Source organism: Ylistrum balloti, unplaced genomic scaffold (assembly GCF_031769215.1).
Source record: "Ylistrum balloti isolate Yb309-2 unplaced genomic scaffold, AGI_CSIRO_Ybal_v1 Utg370682, whole genome shotgun sequence".
NCBI classification, from domain to species: Eukaryota; Metazoa; Mollusca; class Bivalvia; order Pectinida; family Pectinidae; genus Ylistrum; species Ylistrum balloti.
Window position 1 is genome coordinate 417,145 of NW_026782411.1, and position 26,544 is coordinate 443,688.

Sequence of the window (26,544 nt, forward strand, 5' to 3'; positions counted from 1 at the left end):
TGGTTTGTCTTCAAAGTAAGAAAATGCTTTGGCTCTATTCAAAGTCAGGTCTTTATCCATTCCAAGTCAATGGTGTTCCTTAATTCACCATCATTGTTTTGTTAAATTTCATGTAATGTTTTAGGAAGTAACATTTGGTAATTTACACCATAGATAAAAGAGAGTGCTGTCAGAATTTAGAAAGGCTTCCTTATGTATGAAATATTTTATGAGAATACTAACAGAAATACAAGATACATGTATGTAGCCTGAAGAATACACAAAGAACAATTCAAATGTTTAAAATATTTTCCAACCCTTTAACCTCGTTTGGAATATTTCATTTTCTACTTTATAAGAGTTATGCCCCTTCATCAAATTTTCAAAATTTTAACTGAAGTATAACTTCCCAGCCATTTCACCTACATGATGTATGTCTACCTTTGTTCTACTTATCATGGGATGCCATAGTGGCCCGTACATTCAGTGGGTCTAGATGAAATACTACCTGGCACAACAAGGGTGTTCAATTGTCCACCAGTAATCCAGGAGTACTCTTGGTGAGAGAGGATTTTACTAATCATTAACTAAAAATTACTGTTGTGTGACTTCACTGAAAACTTTCAAAAGAACCATTAACACATGGAACAGTCTAACAGACGGAACAGGGGCTGAAGCCTATAGAAAGAACCTCTATGAAACTGTGTACATGGAAACTTTCTTGATGGTTTGACTTTCCATTTTTTGCCACCAGGGCAAAAATTAAAAAGTGTGCTAAAGCTTGTCAAGAAAAGTACATCATTTCACTTTAACACTAATATAACGATGGTCTAAAACAGAGAGTTTCATGCAAGGGTGAAAGAAACCCAGGGCAAATGTTTCCCCAATACAGTATTTAACAGGTAGTCATCAGGTTCCAAATGTGTTTTTTGAATGTAGGACTCTTCACGTCTACCAAAGTTGTTAACTATGGGTAAAACATACACATTTATGAAGTTCTTAAGAAAACAATTATTCTGATCATTAAATTATGCTTTATACTTTTTAATTGTTATGATAAGGTCACCTATTCTGTCATATCTGACGTAAAAAGGCACTACCCAGGCACTAAAGTAAAAAACAAGAAAAATAGTGACCTTTGGTTTATCTTTTACTTATGTATTTCATACTTTTCCTTCACTCACACTCGTACTCATACACACACACATATTGAAAAAGGTTCTCCACCTGTCAACATAAATTAAAAATCCATGCTGTATTTTCATATCACATTTTCTCCAGAGGTGTAATTCCAAGTAAATTCAGTCCATTTGCAAACACAGTTCTACAGCACTTGAATAGTTGAAGTCTTGCCTGAAATCAAAATAACAGAAATTCTTTATTACAAGTAAAATGTAATCTTTCAGTGGATGAAACACAAATGAGGGTGATTGGGTGGTGCACTTGCACTTGCTATTCACCTTAGTGTACTGAGTTCGATTCCATTTCAAAAAGCAATCCTTATAGTATATAAGGAGTCAATGGACACAGCTAAATCAAAACAAGGATTTCCATGAGATTTAGTTTTTTTACAAGGACATGTAGCTGTAACTATCTAGTAATAAGGCCAGAAAGCTACATGTAACCTCAAACTCAAAGTCAGGGAGTGGGCTTATTCCAGGAGGAACCAACATATAACCTCTAACTCAAAGGTTGAGATTCAGCTTCTTAGAGGAGGGGCACAACATATAACCTCTAACTCAAAGGTTGAGATTCAGCTTCTTACAGGCGGGGCCCAACATATAACCTCTAACTTAAAGGTTGAGATTCAGCTTCTTACAGGAGGGGCCCAACATATAACCTCTAACTCAAGGTTTGAGGTTCAGCTTCTTACAGGAGGGGCCCAACAAAGGTTGAGATTCAGCTTCTTACAGGAGGGGCCCCAACATATAACCTCTAACTCAAGGTTTGAGGTTCAGCTTCTTACAGGAGGGGCCCCAACATATAACCTCTAACTCAAGGTTTGAGGTTCAGCTTCTTACAGGAGGGGCCCAACAAAGGTTGAGATTCAGCTTCTTACAGGAGGGGCCCCAACATATAACCTCTAACTCAAAGTTTGAGATTCAGCTTCTTACAGGAGGGGCCCAACATATAACCTCTAACTCAAAGGTTGAGATTCAGCTTCTTAGAGGAGGGGCACAACATATAACCTCTAACTCAAAGGTTGAGATTCAGCTTCTTAGAGGAGGGGCACAACATATAACCTCTAACTCAAAGGTTGCGGGGCCCAACATATAACCTCTAACTCAAAGATTCAGCTTCTTAGAGGAGGGGCACAACATATAACCTCTAACTCAAAGGTTGAGATTCAGCTTCTTAGAGGAGGGGCACAACATATAACCTCTAACTCAAAGGTTGAGATTCAGCTTCTTAGAGGCGGGGCCCAACATATAACCTCTAACTTAAAGGTTGAGATTCAGCTTCTTACAGGAGGGGCCCAACATATAACCTCCAACTCCAGGTTTGAGATTTAGCTTCTTACAGGAGGGGCCCCAACATATAACCTCTAACTCCAGGTTTGAGATTCAGCTTCTTACAGGAGGGGCCCAACAAAGGTTGAGATTCAGCTTCTTACAGGAGGGGCCCCAACATATAACCTCTAACTCCAGGTTTGAGATTCAGCTTCTTACAGGTGGGGCCCAACAAAGGTTGAGATTCAGCTTCTTACAGGAGGGGCCAACATATAACCTCCAACTCCAGGTTTGAGATTCAGCTTCTTACAAGAAGGGCCAAACATATAACCTCTAACTCAAAGGTTGAGATTCAGCTTCTTACAGGAGGGCCCCACCATATAACCTCTGAATCAAAGTCAGTGGGTGGGCTTATTACAGGACACATATTCATCATCTGTTAATAATCCACTGAAGAGGAATTATCTACATGCACACATATAAAAATTACCTTGGCAACATCAGGATCTTGGTCTTTCACCTGCAGTTTTGCCAGTGCTGAATTGATCTGATTTCTGTAAAATAAATGTCAGTTCATGTCCAAGCTGTGAAATATTTGTATAAACATACATTACGTTATAAACACACCTGTTTGGATGTACTCATGGATAATTAGAACTGTATCAAATGTCACAAGTCAGAAATTAGACAACCTGTTTATTAGTTTTAACAAAGAGTTACATCAAAGGGATCGCCTTGTCATAACAACTGTGTGATATCACTTCTACATGTGCTCATGTCACTAAAAGATGAATTGACATCCTAACATCAACATTCAATCACTTAAAGATGAGATGGAGAGATCTTAAGTCTCCAGTTTCAGCTTTATATCACATATAGAACCAGAAAAGTTGAAAATGTGTTTTTCAAGAGGGCAACCGTTCGAAATTGTGGACATGCAAAAGAAATAAACATCTTTTGTTGGGATCATATATAAACCATTCTTGATAGAAACACTGAACCCCATCAGTAGAACTTAGAATGTCTGATTTACGTTTTTCAAGTTTTAAGAGGACCCTAAAAATATTATCTCGGGATCATTCCTGGTAATATCTGACAAGAAATATGAAATGTATTTTATTTACAAGGAATACTGATTATGTATACATATCATCAAACTGCCATCACAGCTACCATATTGATTATCGTATAAAGTCCTGACATAAAGACACCTTCATAGACATCCCTACACCAGTAATTGGTCTCTAGATTCACAAAGATTCCACACTTAGTTTTGTTTAAAATCTCACAGTTGGATTTTGAAAATAGCTAAACATATTTCAAGATGTCAGTCATCTTGAATCTTGGACTGACAAGATAAATATCAACAAATGATCAACTATTAATGATGTTTGTTTACAAAAATCAACATTCCCAAAATGGCTGCCATAAACAGGTGTGTTCAAATTTGAAATATTATAATAAAAAATAAAATTCAGCTTGAGTGCCTTAACATTCCAATCAAGTTTTGGGCAAATGAAAAAAGAAATTTTGAGAGAATACTTTACCTAAAACCATTAAGGAAAGAGGCTATGATAAATGGATCTTCTGTTATCACAGCAGTCTCTACGACATGTTCATATCTGTAAAAATAATCAAGGCATGTCATTTTTTTCTGACCCATAGTTTAGAAATAAAACCTTATTGACACATTAATAAAAATAACTTTATTACTCCCATTACCTCCTAATAAACACTGAAATATTTCTTTGTGGAACAAACCAGGAAGGTACCTTTTTATGTATTTTTGTTACATTGTTAGAGAATGTGGGGTGACTTACATATTGCCGTTTAGTTAAAATTCCTTAATAATTTATATTTTTTTTCAAAATTTGAACATGACTTTTTTCAGAAAACAGTTTTCCTGTCATTATTAATAACATATAAAACATGATGTACAAAACCGAACTATTTGAAAAGGAAAAATACTTTCATATGATAAATACAAAATTTTTTAGAAGTGGTTGGTTTACTTACTCTATCAATGAACTGAGAAGAGCAAGAGCTTCTCTCTCAGTCAACAAACTCAGGTCAACGTCACCATCATCCATATCAGGTGTGTAAAACGAAGACAAAAGACTGAAATAAGAAAAGTTGACATAAGAACAGATTCACTCTTTGTATTGTGAGGAATAGGTGATCACCTGGGTAATATTTCAACAATACAGTACCAAGAATGTATGAACCAGCAGCAAGGATGTGTGAATCTGTACCAAGGATGTGTGAACCAGTACCCAGTATGTGTGAACAAGTACCAAGGATATGTGAACCAGTACAATCAGTTTCTATGGGGCCCAATGAGCCTGCATTGCTAATGTAGTATCTAATGCTTTCACAAACAAATAATCGTTTCATATCATTGACATTCATCCCAAGAACCTACCAGCCAAAATATCATGACACTAGGCCTTTTGGTTATTGAGAAGATGGTGACTGCACATTTAAACAAATCTTACTACTGTGACATGAATATGGGTCAAATTTACTTCTTTTTACAACTCTTTGTCTGGATTTAACACAGAAAATCTACCACCCATATATCAAGATTCTATGCCTTTCATCAGAACTTGTTGGAATGTTTGAACAAACTTCACCCCTGTGACCTTGAGTATAGCATAAGTCATTTTGCAAAAATTTGTCTGGCTTCATCCAAATATCCTGGTTCTAGGCATTTTCATTATTAAGAAGTTGATGCAAGATAGAGGAGGGACTTTGCACCATGACATTATATCACTTGGCAATTTTGGCCTGGTGAGATATAAAGGTGTACTGACAGCTGAGGCAAGTTCAGTGAACCAGCAATAACCTAAACACTTTTACTTAATTATACCTTACGTGACAGTTACAGCCCAATATCAGGGATGATTCATTATTCCTGAAGTGACAGTTACAGCCAAATATCAGGGATGATTCATTATTCCTGGAGTGACAGTTACAGACCAATATCAGGGATGGTTCATTATACCTGACATCTACAACCCAATATCAGGGATAATTCATTATACCTGACGTGACAGTTACAGCCAAATATCAGGGATGGTTCATTATACCTGACATCTACAACCCAATATCAGGGATAATTCATTATACCTGACGTGACAGTTACAGCCAAATATCAGGGATGATTCATTATTCCTGAAGTGACAGTTACAGCCAAATATCAGGGATGATTCATTATTCCTGGAGTGACAGTTACAGCCAAATATCAGGGATGATTCATTATTCCTGGAGTGACAGTTACAGCCAAATATCAGGGATGATTCATTATTCCTGGAGTGACAGTTACAGCCAAATATCAGGGATAATTCATTATACCTTACGTGACAGTTACAGCCCAATATCAGGGATGATTCATTATTCCTGAAGTGACAGTTACAGCCAAATATCAGGGATGATTCATTATTCCTGGAGTGACAGTTACAGACCAATATCAGGGATGGTTCATTATACCTGACATCTACAACCCAATATCAGGGATAATTCATTATACCTGACGTGACAGTTACAGCCAAATATCAGGGATGGTTCATTATACCTGACATCTACAACCCAATATCAGGGATAATTCATTATACCTGACATGACAGTTACAGCCAAATATCAGGGATGATTCATTATTCCTGAAGTGACAGTTACAGCCAAATATCAGGGATGATTCATTATTCCTGGAGTGACAGTTACAGCCAAATATCAGGGATGATTCATTATTCCTGGAGTGACAGTTACAGCCAAATATCAGGGATGATTCATTATTCCTGGAGTGACAGTTACAGCCAAATATCAGGGATGATTCATTATTCCTGGAGTGACAGTTACAGCCCAATATCACCGATGATTCATTATTCCTGGAGTGACAGTTACAGCCAAATATCAGGGATGATTCATTATTCCTGGAGTGACAGTTACAGACCAATATCAGGGATAATTCATTATTCCTGGAGTGACAGTTACAGCCCAATATCACCGATGATTCATTATTCCTGGAGTGACAGATACAGCCAAATATCAGGGATGATTCATTATTCCTGGAGTGACAGTTACAGCCAAATATCACGGGTAATTCATTATTCCTGGAGTGACAGTTACAGACCAATATCAGGGATGATTCATTATTCCTGGAGTGACAGTTACAGCCTAATATCAGGGATAATTCATTATTCCTGGAGTGACAGTTACAGCCAAATATCAGGGATAATTCATTATTCCTGGAGTGACAGTTACAGCCTAATATCAGGGATAATTCATTATTCCTGGAGTGACAGTTACAGCCAAATATCAGGGATGATTCATTATTCCTGGAGTGACAGTTACAGCCAAATATCAGGGATGATTCATTATTCCTGGAGTGACAGTTACAGACCAATATCAGGGATAATTCATTATTCCTGGAGTGACAGTTACAGCCCAATATCACGGATGATTCATTATTCCTGAAGTGACAGTTACAGCCAAATATCAGGGATGATTCATTATTCCTGGAGTGACAGTTACAGCCTAATATCATGGATAATTCATTATTCCTGGAGTGACAGTTACAGCCAAATATCAGGGATAATTCATTATTCCTGGAGTGACAGTTACAGACCAATATCAGGGATAATTCATTATTCCTGGAGTGACAGTTACAGCCTAATATCAGGGATAATTCATTATTCCTGGAGTGACAGTTACAGCCAAATATCAGGGATGATTCATTATTCCTGGAGTGACAGTTACAGCCAAATATCAGGGATGATTCATTATTCCTGGAGTGACAGTTACAGCCCAATATCAGGGATGATTCATTATTCCTGGAGTGACAGTTACAGCCAAATATCAGGGATGATTCATTATTCCTGGAGTGACAGTTACAGTCCAATATCTGGGATGATTCATTATACCTGACGTGACAGTTACAGCCCAATATCTGGGATGATACATTATTCCTGAAGTGACAGTTACAGCCAAATATCAGGGATGATTCATTATTTACAGTCCAATGTGATGTGGAACACATACCATATCAATTACAATGTAAAGAACTAAAAAAAATATCAAAATCGGACAAATTTTGTACCAATATCCATCAATTGAAAACAATGATAATTTCTCATTTTAAAAACTCGACAGGAAGAACGCTATTTCAAATAAACTACAACAAGGTATAACCACTTCAACGAAATTTTATGCATTAGTCAATAGTCACTATGACAACACAGTGTTTGTGATGGATTTTCAGAAAACAACAAAAACACTCTTAACATTATGAGAAAAATTATCAGGACTATTTCAGTCTATTTCATTTCCAACAGGTGATTATAAATATTGTTACGGAAATCTATTCACATAAATGTCCATTCAGAGTTTTCCAGACTTTTAGATTCCACATCCAACAACACAGTCTGACAATGTATGTAAGAAAAACCAAAGCTATACTCTAGTGTTGGTTTCTCCTGTCTCTCTCCATGTTTTTGTAAATATTCATTTTACTATATTATCTCCCCTTTCACAGTTACCATCATTCCTTTAAATCTAATCTAAGCTACATTTATCCCTTATTTTCTCTCACCTGCACAGTCGTGAATGACAGTAATGCATTAGACTGCCATGCATGGTACCATTCTTAATTAATTCATCCCAGTTAAAAATGTAGTCTCTTTTCTTTGGTTTTGTTAGATCCCAAAACACAAGGGTTGTCAGTGCTATAATATCTGCAGCTTTATCTTTCTCATCTCCGACCACTTTTGTTACTGCAAGTAGAGGTGTGTGATAAAATTCAGAGCTACCAAAATAAAGTATGTTATAAAAGAAAATGCCAGGTTGGAAAAACTAACATTGGCAGTATCAAATGCAAGATTTTGTAATTAAAAAATATCCCAGAGAGACAAAGGTAAGACTTTTATTGTTATTTTATCTTATATTTTCTTTTTTTGTGGCGGGGGGAGGAGTTTGGGGGGGTTTGTTTTGTTTTTCTATTTTCTTTTTTTATGTCATTCTTTTGCCTTTTTATTTGAAATGCAACCTCTAGTGAATTAAATGAATCAGTTTGCAGAGCAAGGAAATATTTATCTATTGTAAGAAGCAAAAGAATTCCTCAGAAAATTATTCATATATATATATGTAAATGATTTACTAAATTCACTTAAATTCAATGTATTTTTTTATCGTGTTGTGGAGTAGGGAGGTTTATCAGTATATATAGATAATTAACTAAATACACTTTAATTCAATGTTTTTTTTATCGTGTTGTGGAGTAGGGAGGTATATAAGCATATATGTAATTAACTAAACACACTTTAATTCAATGTTTTTTTGTCGTGTTGTGGAGTAGGGAGGTTTATCAGTATATGTAGATGATTAACTAAATACACTTGATCCCAGAATACATGGAGCTGAAGGCACTTACATTCAGAATTGTCCATATTATCTATTATCACATCCTTTACATCTTTCAGAAGCTTGTGTAAAAGGACAATATTGCCTGTTCTGGTCTTCATGCCTGCGATCCTTCCAAACCCAATGTGTATGGTGTCTTCATACCTACAATTTAAAACATCACAAATTAACTACCCACCCATACTAAACTTGTATGACATTTACTGATAATACTAACATAAGATGGTAGACTCACCTTTTGGCCCATTCTACACCCAGTTCTCTCAGTATCCTACCCAGCTGTTTAAAATGGAGATACTGGCCTTGCTCTACCTAAACACAGAATATAAAAAATTCACATCTTTAAGTCTCATAAAACAAACACTGTACCTGCCAAATGGTCAGAACTGAAAAAATGGGGATTTGCTGTTTGACAGTCTTTCCCAAAGTGAAGATCAATGGTTATGTTAGAGTGATTCAAACCTCAAGTACTGCAATCAACTCAGTTCAATAATAAAACACATTATTTAAGTTAAAATAATTAATTTCATTTTCAGATATTTCCAGTTTAGGATAAAAATTACACAGGCAATTGCTTCACTGAAATAAAATGTGGGTTGTTGATTCTTGGAGAAATTCTCCCATTTCCTGGTTTTTGATTAATAACTTACAAAAAAAATTATTGTACAAAAACTGCAATTAAAGATTGTGACAAAGTAATAAAGACATCAAGAATGGTTTCAGTTAAAAATTTCCTATCTGTGCCTCCAAAACAAGAGTCCTAGAGGTCCTGTATCAGTTACCTGAACAGTTATGCTATTGAAGTAAAAACAAACTCATTGAAATTCATGCATGATATTTCTAATTTATACATATTTCAGTACTAAAAAGGATAACATCATTTAATTTCATTTAAGGTCATCAAGAATTACATCTAATTCCTAATTTTGTCCCTCCTCTTTAACCCCTGGGATGCCAAATCCCATCTGAACAAAGATGCTTAGGATAAAGATGGGTTAAAATATTTTCATACATAATGAAAAAGTTTTTAAAGGCTTTTCTGATACCTGAGGTACATATAATCTCCTTACTTAGCTCAACCCCTCTGTACCCTGACATGTAACACCCTCCATTTAACCCCCAGTTTAACAACAACCATATCTAGTCAAAATTCACACATTTTTCTTAGTCATTAGTGTTACTTAGAGAGAGATGCTTGACAGGCATCCATGTGCCAAAGTTCTCTGATGTGACATTAAGCACCAGGGGAGCTTAAAGAAAGAATCAACTTCAAAATCATTAATTGGTATAAGGAATTGATCTTATGCATAGAATCATGGTAGGAAAATACCCAACAATAATTGTAATTGTAATAATTGTTCCTACCTCTTATATAGGCATTGTATCCTTTACCTACCTTTTAAATAGGCAGTGTATCCTCTACCTACCCCTTATATAGGCAGTGTATCTTCTACCTACCCCTTATATAGGCATTGTATCCTTTACCTATCTCTTATATAGCCATTGTATCCTTTACCTATCTCTTATATAGCCATTGTATCCTTTACCTATCTCTTATATAGGCATTGTATCCTTTACCTATCTCTTATATAGGCATTGTATCCTCTACCTACCCCTTATATAGGCATTGTATCCTTTACCTATCTCTTATATAGGCATTGTATCCTTTACCTATCTTTTATATAGGCATTGTATCCTTTACCTATCTCTTATATAGGCAGTGTATCCTCTACCTACCCCTTATATAGGCATTGTATCCTTTACCTATCTCTTGTATAGGCATTGTATCCTGTACCTGTGGCAAAACTTACAACATAATGACATCTATCAAATTGGTATCTTCTGTGCCTGTCAAGTGCTGCAGCAACATCTCTGAAATTCACAAAAAGAAATGTTTATTAAATTAAAACTCATCTTAAGGTTAAGTAATTTTAGTCTTTTATCTGAAACAGTGTCATCAATTTTTTTTTTATCTAAAATAGTGTCAATAAATGTCTTATCTAAAACAAGGCTCACAAATGTCTTATCTAAAACTATAAAATAGTCTAGTAATCGTTTGGAATAAATGATATCAAAATATTGGCAGAAGTCACCATTTTCTTTGCTTTTAGATACAAAATAAAATTAGGATGTTATCTAGATGAATAGTGTACAACATATTCATAAACAGTAGCTGTGCACTGTTACCAACCACTTGGACTTCACCTGGTCAGGTACACAGTACACAGAGATTACACACCTGGTCAGGTACACAGTACAGAGATTACACACCTGGTCAGGTATACAGTACACAGAGATTACACACCTGGTCACAGTACACAGAGATTACACACCTGGTCAGGTATACAGTACACAGAGATTACACACCTGGTCAGGTATACAGTACACAGAGATTACATACCTGGTCAGGTATACAGTACACAGAGATTACACACCTGGTCAAGTATAAAGTACACAGAGATTACACACCTGGTCAAGTATAAAGTACACAGAGATTACACACCTGGTCAGGTATACAGTACACAGAGATTACACACCTGGTCAGGTATACAGTACACAGAGATTACACACCTGGTCAGGTATACAGTACACAGAGATTACACACCTGGTCAGGTATACAGTACACAGAGATTACACACCTGGTCAGGTATACAGTACACAGAGATTACACACCTGGTCAAGTATAACGATGTGCCATTACTTCTGACAAGTACTGCTTCATCTATCAGTCCATCAGGTGTCAGCTCCATGTAGCCGACCCCAGTGTCACTGAAACATCAAATGTAAAATGTCTGATGCACTCCCCTTTTTGTAGAATGTTTGATGTACTAACCCCTGTTGTAGAATGTCTGATTAACAGGCTGGAGACTAAAAGCATTCAGCACTTAGCTTCTCTCTAATTCTAAATTTGCAATGAAAAGAAGTATTTCTTCAAGTGTCTTTTGTACAATCCTTTGAGATTGCTGTTGGTAGACACTACTGATGGATTATCTGGTGAACAGCACGGTTCAGAGTATACTCATGTATCTAATATTCTTTTGAAATCCTGCCATATTGAAAATTATCTAATTTTTTTAATTAAAGGGTAAGTATGCCTCCCTATCTATATTTAACCATTCACTTTGGCCAATACTTATTATCTTAATTCATCACTTTATGACCTTTGCATCACTGACAGGAAAAAATCAGCTGTATGACGTTCACTACATTATTTGGTTCTGCTGTACCTAATTTTAAATGTGTAATGGAATATGTTTTCACTTGTGTGTCTTCTGTACAATACTAAAAGACTAACACCAATAAACACAGCCTAAATTGCTGAATTATAAACTATATATATAGTTCAACAGACATATAAAACCTTTGAGATTATATGCCTGTAACAGAATTGCTAGATGTAGTAAGTGTAATAGTATGTAACAGGTTTTTTCAGTGTCTTGTTTAAGACTTGTTAAATATTGCACTAAGTTTCATAGTTTTAATTTCTAATGTAATGGTTGAAATCTGATAATACAGTATACAGTAATACAGTATACAGTAATACAGTATAATACAATGAAACCTGTCTTATCAGACACCTGTAAAAATAGATCGGTCAATTAGACAAAGTGTAACTTGATTGATATCATATTTTTTCTGATGGCACAGTAAAACCAGTCTTGTCTGACACCATTTTCTGAAAAATGGTCAGATTAGAGAGGGTTTTGGAATGCACAGGTATTGCTTGTAGTTTTGATCTATAAAATGAGATGACAGTATCAAGTTCAGTTATCAGAAACATTTTGTGATATATGGTGTATTTTACCTTCTAAATTTGAGCTTTCCTTTGCGTTTCAAGTTCTCCAGTAAGTTTTTTGTTAGTGTAACATACATGGATTCTCCTTCAATGGCTGTGAACTTTATCCCAAGTTTCTGTAAACAATGTAAACAATACTTAATTGCCTTCAGGTTTTGCTGTAAGTAATAAGGTACATAATTTTCATTTAACTGGTTAAAGATTCTCTTAAATCTATCTCAGATACAATGGATATTTAATAGCTTCTGGTTTCATATCATAAATATTTCACCAGTGCTGTATAACAGACCTTCTATCACATAACTCATAAAAGTTATATTTTGACAGGTTTTTAAGTAAAAATGTGGAGGACAAAATCAAATGAAGGCTTCCAATTTTGTTGTGCCATTTTCAATTCGTGACATAACATCATTGTCCATATTATAACATCACAATAAAATTCTGACTGGTGCAATCAATGAAAAATGCTCCAGAGTATATAATGCTAGTGACATATACCAAAAAATGTTACATCAGGGAATTCACTGGATAACAGACTGATTATGTCTGAAATATCTAGAGTTTCCATAAGTGTGAATCAACAGTTAAAAATATAGATATATTCTGTCATATTAGTGAATTATATAATATCTTTTAGGAAATAATTTATTTTCATTTTAATTCTAGAGGAAAAACAAATAGAAAAAAAATTGAATTCAAACATAAAATATACTAAATCTCGATAAGTGTGAATCAACAGTGAATTATATAGATATATTCTGTCATGCTCGTGAATTATATATAATATCTAATAGGAAATGATTTACTTTTATTTTTATTTTAGAAGAAAACAAATAGATAAAATTTATCCAAACATAAAATATACAATATTCATGAGAAAATTAATTCAGATATCAGAAGTATCACCACATGCATTTGACCCTGAGATTAATGAATATTGGTCCAGATGTTCAAAAATGTTTGGGAAAAATTAGCAAGTTACACTTGACAAAAAGATAATACCATATTGAACTAGCAGCTTCATGTGGTACGAGGGCTTATTGATAAGTTGTGAGCCTGATATTTAAGGGTTTGACTTTTGGCAGCCATATTGCATTATTTTTTAACATAATTTCCTTCAGTTTCTTCAATGCTTCATGCTGTTGTCTGGTAGGAATCTACTACAAAACTGTTTTCACTACCAAATTTGAGAAAACTTGAAACATTATCTTGTAAGACTTGATTGACAGCCAACTTCTCTAATCTTCACTTTTAAGTTGTGCTTTAACAGGATTTGTCAAAACAATAAAAGTTATGTCATCACTAGAAAATTGTATCATCATTGTGCATTGATGGTTTTAGTTTAGTTTTGGTTTTAGTTTTCACTGGCAAAAATGATATCAAATTGTTTTGTGCATCATTATTACATTTTTTTTCTTTATTCTAATGAAATATTTTTCATAAAATGTATCTTATTTAACCTGAGGCCTGAATGTAAATCAGACAAAGTCTGACAACAACAAACAATTATCCCATCATGATTGTTTTGTATAATCACCCTGTATGTTTCTAGGTAATGATGTACACTTAAATCTCTACATTTTCTCCACAGCCTCAATTCTTCAGGATCACCTGTAACAGAACACAGGAATTTCATCAACTCTTTTATCAAAAAGAACTCTGTCAGGTACATGTTGTACACAGAAATCTGACCCTCATCTCTTTCGAAAAAAAGGTCTCAATCAGTAGACATAATAAACCCTAGGAAGTGCCCCACTAAGGGGTTAACCCTAGGACTGACCCATCATGAAAGTCCCACTTAGTACTGTACATGTCATAAACCCGAGGACTGACCCATCAAGACGGTCCCACTTAGTACTGTACATGTCATAAACCCTAGGACTGACCCATCATGAAAGTCCCACTTAGTACTGTACATGTCATAAACCCTAGGATTGACCCATCAAGAAGGTCCCACTTAGTACTGTACATGTCAGGAACAATTGGACTGACCCATCAAGACGGTCCCACTTAGTACTGTACATGTCATAAACCCTAGGATTGACCCATCATGAAAGTCCCACTTAGTACTGTACATGTCATAAACCCTGGGATTGACCCATCATGAAAGTCCCACTTAGTACTGTACATGTCATAAACCCTGGGATTGACCCATCAAGAAGGTCCCACTTAGTACTGTACATGTCATAAACCCTGGGATTGACCCATCATGAAAGTCCCACTTAGTACTGTACATGTCATAAACCCTGGGATTGACCCATCAAGAAGGTCCCACTTAGTACTGTACATGTCATAAACCTGGAATTGACCCATCAGGTAGGCCCCATCAAGTAAATTTTATAAAAAAATATGCATTTTTTTTGTCATAGAAAAAATCCTACTTCTCAAATTCACCATCCAAGCTTCACGAAATCCTCACTAGCCTGTGTTAATATATGGGTAGGGACAGTTGTATTTCTAATGTTGATATTATGGACAGATATCAGCTACTGCCTACTGTCCATAACATATTATTTGCAGACCGTCTTTGGTGTCAATCAGGTGACATTTCCGGAAGTTATCACACAGCAACAAATCAACATATACAGCCAATATAGTCTCAATAATATACATCAAAATTTATGGACTACAAGGGTGAATATTCCCAAAATTTCACACTTCAGAAAGTTTTCACTATTCCCACTATTTACAGCAGGTCTTTCTTTGGTATGAAACTAATCATACCTTCTTCAAGTCTTTGGAAAACTTTTTGACTTTCCATTGTAACTACTTTCTTGTCATCTGGGAGTGAACGCTCTGCTTCCTTTTCTTCATTAGCCTGAACATAAAGCTGTAAAGAATCAAAACAAATATAACAATTTCCATGTGTTACTCCAGCATCATATGTTAGCTTTTTCCCCACACTTCTATTTTGTTTTTTCTGCAATATGACAACACAGCTGTGCATATCTGAAAGTTTGACCCAGTTGTGTTGAGTTTGAATTGGGATTCTGTTGACATAACAGTATTTTCTTTATTGCTTTTAAACAACAAGGTATCATCATCAAAACTTTAATGCTAGAATTGAAGTAAAACGATCTTTTTCTGTTGCTAATGAAAACCTGAAACATAAAAATTCACCAAAGGCTGCTTCAGACCAAATTTGGATAATATCCAAGGATTCCGATAGAAGATGAAGGATTTAAATGAATTGTTCTATTTCCCGTATTGGGCCCTGCCCTTCCTACCATTTATACAAAACTGATTAATTAATATTCCTCTTTACCAATAAATGCCTCCAACTAAATTTGAACAGATGTCAAGGTTTCTGCAGAGAAAAGATTTTTTTAAAGATTTGCCCATTTCTTCTTTTGGTCTTCACCCTCTGGTGCCAAGGGTCCCCAGACTCACCATTTATACAAAATTGATTCCTCTTTGCCAGTTGATTCTTCCAACTAAATTTGTATAAAATCCAATCATTCCTATAGAAAATGATGGATTTTAAAGAACTTTTGAGCCCCGCTGCTCGGGGCCAAAGGAAACACGATTTATACAAACTTTCTTCCTCTTCCCAAAGAATGCTTCAAACAAAATTTGGTCAAAATCCTTACAGTCGTTCATGACAAGTAGCTATTTTTAGTTGACAGGTGCTGGATGGATGAAAGATGGAGCACCATGGCATAAGTTACCGACCTGTCGGACCAGGTGAGATAAAATGTGTCCCATCACTATTTTCCATGTGATCATCAAATTGAATAATTTGAAAAATCACATTCCATAATTTTCTTCACAAATAGTTATATGTACCAAAGCTTACCTCAAGCATGTAGACAACTGATTTGCGATCCAAAATTTCCTCTCTGCCACTCTTCCGCATCATATAGCCCAATAACCCTACAAGGAAAAGCAGATACAAAGGGAGACAATCACAGCATGTGTCTGCATTGTCTGTATACAAAAGTTACAGCACAATGTACCATCCAATTATATTACATAATTATATGTATTCGGATCTGAGTTCAACAGGTTTAAATTAATTTGGTAAACATTAGCCAATCAGAATAGATCTTTTGACTGAATGACCATAACATATATGTGTGTCCACCCTTTATTAAGTTCATCTTCCATGAGAAATTGGTTTGAAATATCTTCAACCATTATTTAAGAAGGTATTACTGTATATGGCAGAAACTTTTGCCAAGATATCCTTTTGCTTTCATGTAAAGCTGATAATTTTCACCCATTTTTAAATTGCGCTATTATATATAAAGATAGGTTTTTAAGGTGAAAAAAGAGTGAAAATAGCAGTTGTACCAGTCACCCACCATATTGAATGCCCCAGTCTCCGAGGTAGTTAACCCTGAATACTGTGTGACCACACGCCTCATACAGGTTAGCTATTATGTTTCCTAGTATTGTTGACCTAAAGTGTCCAGCATGAAATGGTTTGGCTATGTTTGGTGAACTGAAAAAGAGGTGTTGTACCCATAAAACATGATTTAATATAATACAGATATAATGTAGTTTGAAAACTGTAATATTTCTATTTGTTTGTAAAGTGACTTGATATGAGATTTTCTATTGAAAGTGCAGTCTTCAAGCTATAGCTCTTGTCTGAGAAACTTGCCTACAGTTACATTGTATAATTGTGTAACTAATATAGAAAATATGTTTACAATTGCACTATAATAGGCCTATAGTTACATTGTATCAGGCCTATAGTTACATTGGATCAGGCCTAAAGTTACATTGTGTCAGGCCTAAAGTTACATTGTATCATGTCTACAGTTACATTAAATTAGGCCTATGGTTACATTGTGTTAGGCTTACAGCTGTGTAGCATTAAGCCTACCATTACACTGTACAGGGCCTAAAGCTACAATGTATTAGCACTACAGCTGTGTAGTATTATGCCTAGCATTACACTGTACAGGGCCCAAAGCTACATTGTATTAGGACTACAGCTGTGTAGTATCAAGCCTACCATTACACTGTACAGGGCCCAAAGCTACATTGTATTAGGACTACAGCTGTGTAGCATTAGGCCTACCATTACACTGTACAGGGCCTAAAGTTACATTGTATTAGGACTACAGCTGTGTAGTATCAAGCCTACCATTACACTGTACAGGGCCTAAAGTTACATTGTATTAGGACTACAGCTGTGTAGTATTATGCCTAGCATTACACTGTACAGGGCCCAAAGCTACATTGTATTAGCACTACAGCTGTGTAGTATTAGGCCTACCATTACACTGTACAGGGCCTAAAGTTACATTGTATTAGGACTACAGCTGTGTAGTATCAAGCCTACCATTACACTGTACAGGGCCTAAAGTTACATTGTATTAGGACTACAGCTGTGTAGCATTAGGCCTACCAATACACTGTACAGGGCCTAAAGTTACATTGTATTAGGACTACAGCTGTGTAGCATTAGGCCTACCATTACACTGTACAGGGCCTAAAGCTACATTGTATTAGGACTACAGCTGTGTAGTATCAAGCCTACCATTACACTGTACAGGGCCTAAAGCTACATTGTATTAGCACTACAGCTGTGTAGTATCAAGCCTACCATTACACTGTACAGGGCCTAAAGCTACATTGTATTAGGACTACAGCTGTGTAGTATCAAGCCTACCATTACACTGTACAGGGCCTAAAGTTACATTGTATTAGGACTACAGCTATGTAGTATTAGGCCTACAGTTACATTTTAGGTCTACAGTTGCATTGCATTAGGCCTTTGGTCACATTGTATTAGGCCTATGTTTACATTATATTAGTACAACTGTGTAGTATTAGGCCTACAATGACTTTTTATTAGCTGTACAGTAATATTGTGATAGGTCTACAGTGACATCACATTAGGCCTACAGTTGCATCAACAAGTGGCTAATTGGGCCTGCATTGCTCATGTGGCATTGTTGACCCCTGTGACATGAATATGGGTCAAGGTCAATTCCTTTCACAAACTTTGTTGAGCTTTATCTTAAGAGCCAGTCAACCAAATATCATGCTTCAGGGCCTCTTAGTTAATCAGACCAAGTCATTTTTAGGTTCTAACAAATTTTACCCATGTGACCTTGAATATGGGTCAAAGTCATTACTATTTGCAAACTTTTTCGGACTACATCTTAGCAACCCACCAAACCAAATACGTGGCATTTGGTTTGTTGATTAATGAAGAGATGTCATTCAAAATGAAAGGGTAATGATAAACCGACAGATTGACATAGTGCCACAGCATAAGCTAGCATGAGCTTTCGGGCAAGGTGAGCTAAAAACTTTATTCAAAAAGTTGTGACCTATTAAGAAACACCTGTGCAAATGAAAAAAAATAAGGAGATTAACTCTCACACTTGAGGTTAACATTACCTGTACTCTATAAGAATTCTTTGTTTATCTGTGTCCTCTGATAATGTCACCGTACCGTATTTATCCTTTTGTTCCCGTACCATTTTCAATGCATTCTATAATATAGAAACAATAAAAAAAATCTGATTGTCTACAGAATTCTATCTTACAGAAACAGTATAATCTTATCCTGTCTTCTACAGAATTCTATTTTACAGAAACAGTATAATCTTATCCTGTCTTCTACAGAATTCTATCTTACAGAAACAGTATAATCTTATCCTGTCTTCTACAGAATTCTATCTTACAGAAACAGTATAATCTTATCCTGTCTTCTACAGAATTCTATCTTACAGAAACAGTATGATCTTATCCTGTCTTTATCCTGTCTTCTACAGAATTCTATCTTACAGAAACAGTATAATCTTATCCTGTCTTCTAAAGAATTCTATCTTACAGAAACAGTATAATATTATCCTGTCTTCTACAGAATTCTATCTTACAGAAACAGTATAATCTTATCCTGTCTTCTACAGAATTCTATCTTACAGAAACAGTATAATCTTATCCTGTCTTCTACAGAATTCTATCTTATAGAAACAGTATAATCTTATCCTGTCATCTACAGAATTCTATCTTACAGAAACAGTATAATCTTATCCTGTCTTCTAAAGAATTCTATCTTACAGAAACAGTGAAAACTTATCCTGTCTTCTACAGAATTCTATCTTACAGAAACAGTATAATCTTATCCTGTCTTCTACAGAATTCTATCTTACAGAAACAGTATAATCTTATCCTGTCTTCTACAGAATTCTATCTTATAGAAACAGTATAATCTTATCCTGTCTTCTACAGAATTCTATCTTACAGAAACAGTATAATCTTATCCTGTCTTCTACAGAATTCTATCTTATAGAAACAGTATAATATTATCCTGTCTTCTACAGAATTCTATCTTACAGAAACAGTAAAAACTTATCCTGTCTTCTACAGAATTCTATTTTACAGAAACAGTATAATCTTATCCTGTCTTCTACAGAATTCTATCTTACAGAAACAGTATAATCTTATCCTGTCTTCTACAGAATTCTATCTTACAGAAACAGTATAATCTTATCCTGTCTTCTACAGAATTCTATCTTACAGAAACAGTATAATCTTATCCTGTCTTCTACAGAATTCTATCTTACAGAAACAGTATAATCTTATCCTGTCTTCTACAGAATTCTATCTTACAGAAGCAGTATAATCTTATCCTGTCTTCTACAGAATTCTATCTTACAGAAACAGTATAATCTTATCCTGTCTTCTACAGAATTCTATCTTACAGAAACAGTAAAAACTTATCCTGTCTTCTACAGAATTCTATCTTATAGAAACAGTATAATCTTATCCTGTCTTCTACAGAATTCTATCTTATAGAAACAGTATAATCTTATCCTGTCTTCTACAGAATTCTATCTTACAGAAACAGTATAATCTTATCCTGTCTTCTACAGAATTCTATCTTATAGAAACAGTATAATATTATCCTGTCTTCTACAGAATTCTATCTTACAGAAACAGTAAAAACTTATCCTGTCTTCTACAGAATTCTATGTTACAGAAACAGTATAATCTTATCCTGTCTTCTACAGAATTCTATCTTACAGAAACAGTATAATCTTATCCTGTCTTCTACAGAATTCTATCTTACAGAAACAGTATAATCTTATCCTGTCTTCTACAGAATTCTATCTTACAGAAACAGTATAATCTTATCCTGTCTTCTACAGAATTCTATCTTACAGAAACAGTATAATCTTATCCTGTCTTCTACAGAATTCTATCTTACAGAAGCAGTATAATCTTATCCTGTCTTCTACAGAATTCTATCTTACAGAAACAGTATAATCTTATCCTGTCTTCTACAGAATTCTATCTTACAGAAACAGTATAATCTTATCCTGTCTTCTACAGAATTCTATCTTATAGAAACAGTATAATCTTATCCTGTCTTCTACAGAATTCTATCTTACAGAAACAGTATAATCTTATCCTGTCTTCTACAGAATTCTATCTTACAGAAACAGTATAATCTTATCCTGTCTTCTACAGAATTCTATCTTATAGAAACAGTATAATCTTATCCTGTCTTCTACAGAATTCTATCTTACAGAAACAGTATAATCTTATCCTCTTCTACAGAATTCTATCTTATAGAAACAGTATAATATTATCCTGTCTTCTACAGAATTCTATCTTACAGAAACAGTAAAAACTTATCCTGTCTTCTACAGAATTCTATTTTACAGAAACAGTATAATCTTATCCTGTCTTCTACAGAATTCTATCTTACAGAAACAGTAAAAACTTATCCTGTCTTCTACAGAATTCTATCTTATAGAAACAGTATAATCTTATCCTGTCTTCTACAGAATTCTATCTTACAGAAACAGTGAAAACTTATCCTGTCTTCTACAGAATTCTATTTTACAGAAACAGTATAATCTTATCCTGTCTTTTACAGAATTCTATCTCATAGAAACAGTAAAAACTTATCCTGTCTTCTACAGAATTCTATCTTATAGAAACAGTATAATCTTATCCTGTCTTCTACAGAATTCTATCTTACAGAAACAGTGAAAACTTATCCTGTCTTCTCAAGTATTGTCCACAAAATAAAAGGCATTATTCACAAATGTCGGCAACATCATATGTAATGTGCAATTTTTTAATATGGTTTACACAAAGCAAAGAAAAATGAGCATGAACTTGGACCCTTTCACAGGAAAATTATAATTATATCACAAATGGAGTAATGATAATGTCGCTATCCAATCCAATATCCCACATTATCATTTACTATACTTTTAATTTCTCATAAAAAAACAATGACTTGAGGCTTACCTGATATAAATAGTTCTTGGAAAGTGTGAACTTAATACTGTTATAATTGTTTTCACAATCAACAACCCAAGGGGGTGGATCTTTCGATTCAGCTTGGTTCTGGAACAATATAATTTAATATTATTCAGTTACTTTGGCAGTTCACATAATTATAATCACAGAAGATTTGGCACCCTTTTGAGAAACCCCTACCATTCCTTCACATAACTTCTTAGAGACAACAATAATTGAACAAAAAGGCAAAGCCTATGAAAGCCCTAACCATTAATTTAAGCCTGTTCTCAATGTTGACCATTGACCTAAACACCAAAAGTTTACATATATGCAAAACAATAAACAGTTGGTCTTGATTACATTGTATACCCAGAAAGCTCTGAGCCTTTTGCTTCCTTAGATAATGCAGTGTAAAGTTTTTTTACCAAATTTTACCTTCGTGACTTTGAAAGTTGGTCAAGGTCATTTTCACATGTATGTAAAGATATTTTTTACCTCCTCAACCCAGCCACCTGTAACTATTCATAGACTCATACAAATACCTTTTTTAATTAATAAGGTATACATAAAATAAATTCCACCTGTGTACAACCCTTACTATAGGAAAGTTCCTTTTTCCAACATTGCTTCACCTGTTCATTGATATCATCAACACTTAATGATATAATATTTTCCGTGGACACTCCAAGTTTCCTTGCTACATCTTCAGCCTTGTATTGGATGTTTCCTTTATTTCTGACAAAGAAGATTGGGAAATTAGGTTATATCCTCAAATTTCTTAAATACAAAAAAGATTGTAAGTATTTATTTTCACATTAGTTTAACACAAAGAGATTATCTTTTCTTAATTTTGTTACATATAGCAGGCCTCGGCTTATTGTCAGATAAAGACATTACTTCACATGTAGCAATAGTATTGAATCAATCTCAAAATTTTCCAGGAGTTGTAACGCACATTTTATATTTGAAGTTTTCTTTCAATGCTATCTCTTCCTTCCTTCCTACTTTGTCAAGTTCGACAGTCTTGGCTTGAACAGCTTTGATAAACTAAAAAGACAAATACATTCTCATTTACTCAAAAGTATTTTCAAAATCAGGACACAAATCTATACATAGGTAAGTTTTGCAATATCTTAATTTTCTTGACAGTTATTGATCTATATATTTTGAAAACTTGTTTGGAACTTATTTCCTCAGAATGTCATGAGAGTTTATCAAGTATTCTTTTGATGAGTCAAATGAAGTTACAGATATTTATCAGAATATTCAAAATGTATGACACCATGCCATATAAAAGGATGTTGCTTATGTCCTTTCCCTAAATGTAGATTGATGTAAATAATTCATTTGACAAGAAAAACTTGATGTAATCTAGTCCTAGTCCATTTGCTCTCCTGGCAGCATATTGTCATGTTTTTGTCAAATATGATATATGTATTTTTTGCACAAACATTTAAGGTACATTAATGTTTATAATAGATGTCATGACATGAAAATTGCAATTATCACAATTGCCAATACACCCTTGTGTGAGGTAAATCACTCATAGTTTGTGTTCTGTTAACATGTACTTGTTCTTGATGCATATTGAACTCACACAAAAATAACACAAGAAAACTACAACACAATTCTGCTGTTCAATTTGCATTCAGTTCTCTTTCTCTAAATATAAACTGTAATCAAGTATTTAAATCTAATTTTTCAATTATGAAATGTACCTGTAAATAACCAAAACTATATTTGTACCACAACACTTCATTTTTTCCCAACTTTTATTAATACAGCTTGCAGTATATATTTGTTAAATGGATTACATGATAAAGAATCTAATCTTGCAGTTTCGCAATGTTATGGAAAGATGTGGCATCCAACTGCAAGAAAAAAACCAAAGCAACTACATAATGATGAATAGAACATCCCTGAGGAGCAACAATTCTACACTTAGATCTACAATGTTTTGGAACAGCTTCCCAAAAACTTAATATAAGTAATTTTCTAGAAAATATCCACAGATCCAACATCAAATATGCTCAATCTAAACAACCAACATGTGTATTGGATATGTAACTGCACTTCCGTTTGCTAAATCATTGAGGCACTTAACAGGTAAGTTAGCTTACAGTGACCCAGAAGTATGCATGCATTACATGAAATCATCATTTGAACGGGAATGACATTTTGATGAGAATAAAAATCAAAATAAATTCACTTTTCATCTATGTTTATATTTGCACTTTTTCTAAAGAGTTAGATTCATGGTTTTATTGCTTGGACCCTTTTTCAAAATTAGCCATTTTTCTTGGTAAACTTCTTTTTTATAACAAAAACTATACAAAAAAGTCCATTTATCCTCTCTCAATCTACAACTTGTTTGTTAAAAAAACCAAAAACGAGTCATTTGTAGTGACATTTCAGAAATCATCATTTTTCAAAAATAAGATAAGCATGTTAGGACTTCCACAGCCAAATATTGCAAGAGAGTGTGACATACTATTCATGGTCGATTTTTATTCACATGATGGACAACAACAAAACACTGGCATTAAAGGATTGATTGACAGGTTATTTCATCACATCCAAGATGTTTGACATGTGAAAATGTGTATTAAAAAAATTACTCAAATTTGCCAACATAATATGAACTCAAAACTTTTATGGTGAATGGTTTTAATCACAAATTTTTATTCTTTCCAACATGTTACTGCAACCAAAATTATTCGGATGTGAGGTCAAACAGGTCAATAGTTCAAGTGGTAATTTTTTGACAAAATGGTCATTCCGAAGTACACAACGGTCCGGAACCAATGTCTAGACGATATCAACATATTTTATGAACCATATAAAAAAGATATTGGAACATAAATGTGAAGGGAAGTAACTCTATCCATGATAGATAGATGTTTAACCTATGAACCCATTCTTGAAAGAAGACCGAGAAAGGTCAAGGTCATAAGTCATAATAGATAATGTAAAGGTCACAGCAAAGTAACTCTAAAATGACAACGAAAAAGCGGCCCGTCTATAATTTTATGACAGAGGTTCTAACTAACATTTCATAAATTAATACGACTTTCGCAGCCCTAACATTTATGAAATTACTAAGTTGACAATAGTACATTAATCCACGGACTGAATTAATCTTCAGAGGACTTTCGAAAAAAGGTCAGCAAGGTATTCTACTTTCACAAAGCATCACAATATAAACATCATAACTTACACTTCTTATAAATTTTCGTCTAAAGAAAACAGCCATCCTTTATTTTCTTCTTCGTTCGCTACACATGTCATCAAAGGGCGCATCCATTACAAAACCCCGGATGTCGTACACAATGTATACGTATACACAAAACAGCGTACGGAGAAACAATCCGGATTTTACTCATGTACAAATGAATCAACAATAACGGTCTGCCATCAAAAGGCACTAAAAAGATACTTGAGTAGAGTACTTAATGAGGAGAGATTATAGACCGGGTAATTATAATTACAATAATAAGAAAATACCAACATGTCAACAAAATCATAATCCAAATATCAAATTCAATAAAATTAGGGCAAAATATGAACAAAAGAAAGATTTACACGGAGACTTCTGAAAAAAGTACAAAGAAAATTACTGAGACCAGACACTGCGGAAGAATACGGGTCATGCAAATCTTGGTCGGTCCAAGCAGAGACGTATATAACACATGTGTTGTATACGTCTCTGGTCCAAGCAAGTAATGTCACGTTCTCAAATGAGAGCAATGTATACAACAACGAAACAAATCTCTAGGCTCTAGACTTTTCTTGTGATTGGTCAACATTTTTACTCCGCTTCTACTTTCAAATTCGCCATGATATGCCCCAGAGGCGCAGAGAGCGAAATAACTCCTGGAGTATCGAGGATGCACTCAACTTCAAAGCCATTGCAATATACCATTATGCGATCTCGAGACTTCGTTTGGTGTACATCAAAATATTAAACTAGTCTTTTCGTCTTGTCCACGAATCGTCGCACTTGGAACATTCAATTTTACCACGACATGTTCCAGGGGTGAATAGAAGGATAGTGGTTGTAACCCCTGGAGTATCGAGGATGAGTTGGGTGTCGCTCCTTTGTAATCTTCAAAAGGAGCGTACTTATCAACCTGTGGTTGGTCAGTTTTTTCTCTTGGAACCAATCAAATTACTTCGTTTGTTCATTCAATGTTTGTTTTTGACATGTTCCAGGGATGCAGAGAGCGAGAGTGATCTTAACCCGCGGAGTATCGAGGATGAGATCATCTCAAAGACTTTCAGTTTTCGCACAATGAAATACAATATGTGTTGTATCGTCATTGTATAAAATATCACAAAAATGACACAATTCAATATCATTAGACAATTATAAATCTACTCACAATCCAACTGCATTTACTATCTATTCAAATGTTAAGGAAACTTTAAGGTTGTAACCCATAATGTATCTGTGTTTATAATAAATAATTTTAATGTCAGATTTCTTCGACTGAAAGAACAGGTTTTTTTTTTTTTTTGGGGTGAAATTCTGTCGCTGATTTTATTTTCTCTTAATGTTGATGATTATGATATGCATTTTTAAACAGTTAAACGCTTTTCTATCAAACTCCAAAATATTAATCTATTTTCTGTTGATGTAGGCAGTTGATATGGTATTAGTACCTGAAACAGCAGAGAGAC

At 34.6% G+C, this 26,544-nt stretch overlaps 1 protein-coding gene across 1 annotated transcript; it reads right to left on the bottom strand.

The window, feature by feature from the left end:
• Positions 1-1,137: 1,137 nt before the first annotated feature.
• On the bottom strand, positions 1,138-25,151 carry LOC132557509 (probable arginine--tRNA ligase, mitochondrial). Its single transcript, XM_060222005.1, has 19 exons — positions 25,082-25,151; positions 22,820-22,911; positions 22,497-22,599; positions 21,871-21,969; positions 19,000-19,094; positions 16,944-17,083; positions 16,436-16,512; positions 15,364-15,469; positions 14,177-14,250; positions 12,649-12,755; positions 11,517-11,612; positions 10,655-10,715; positions 9,079-9,155; positions 8,854-8,987; positions 8,017-8,197; positions 4,446-4,547; positions 3,977-4,051; positions 2,920-2,983; positions 1,138-1,332 (listed from the first exon to the last, which is right to left on the bottom strand). The coding sequence occupies exons 1-19, from the start codon at positions 25,115-25,117 to the stop codon at positions 1,246-1,248; spliced, it is 1,806 nt and encodes a 601-aa protein (XP_060077988.1). The 5' UTR covers positions 25,118-25,151; the 3' UTR covers positions 1,138-1,245.
• Between the last annotated feature and the right edge of the window lie 1,393 nt (positions 25,152-26,544).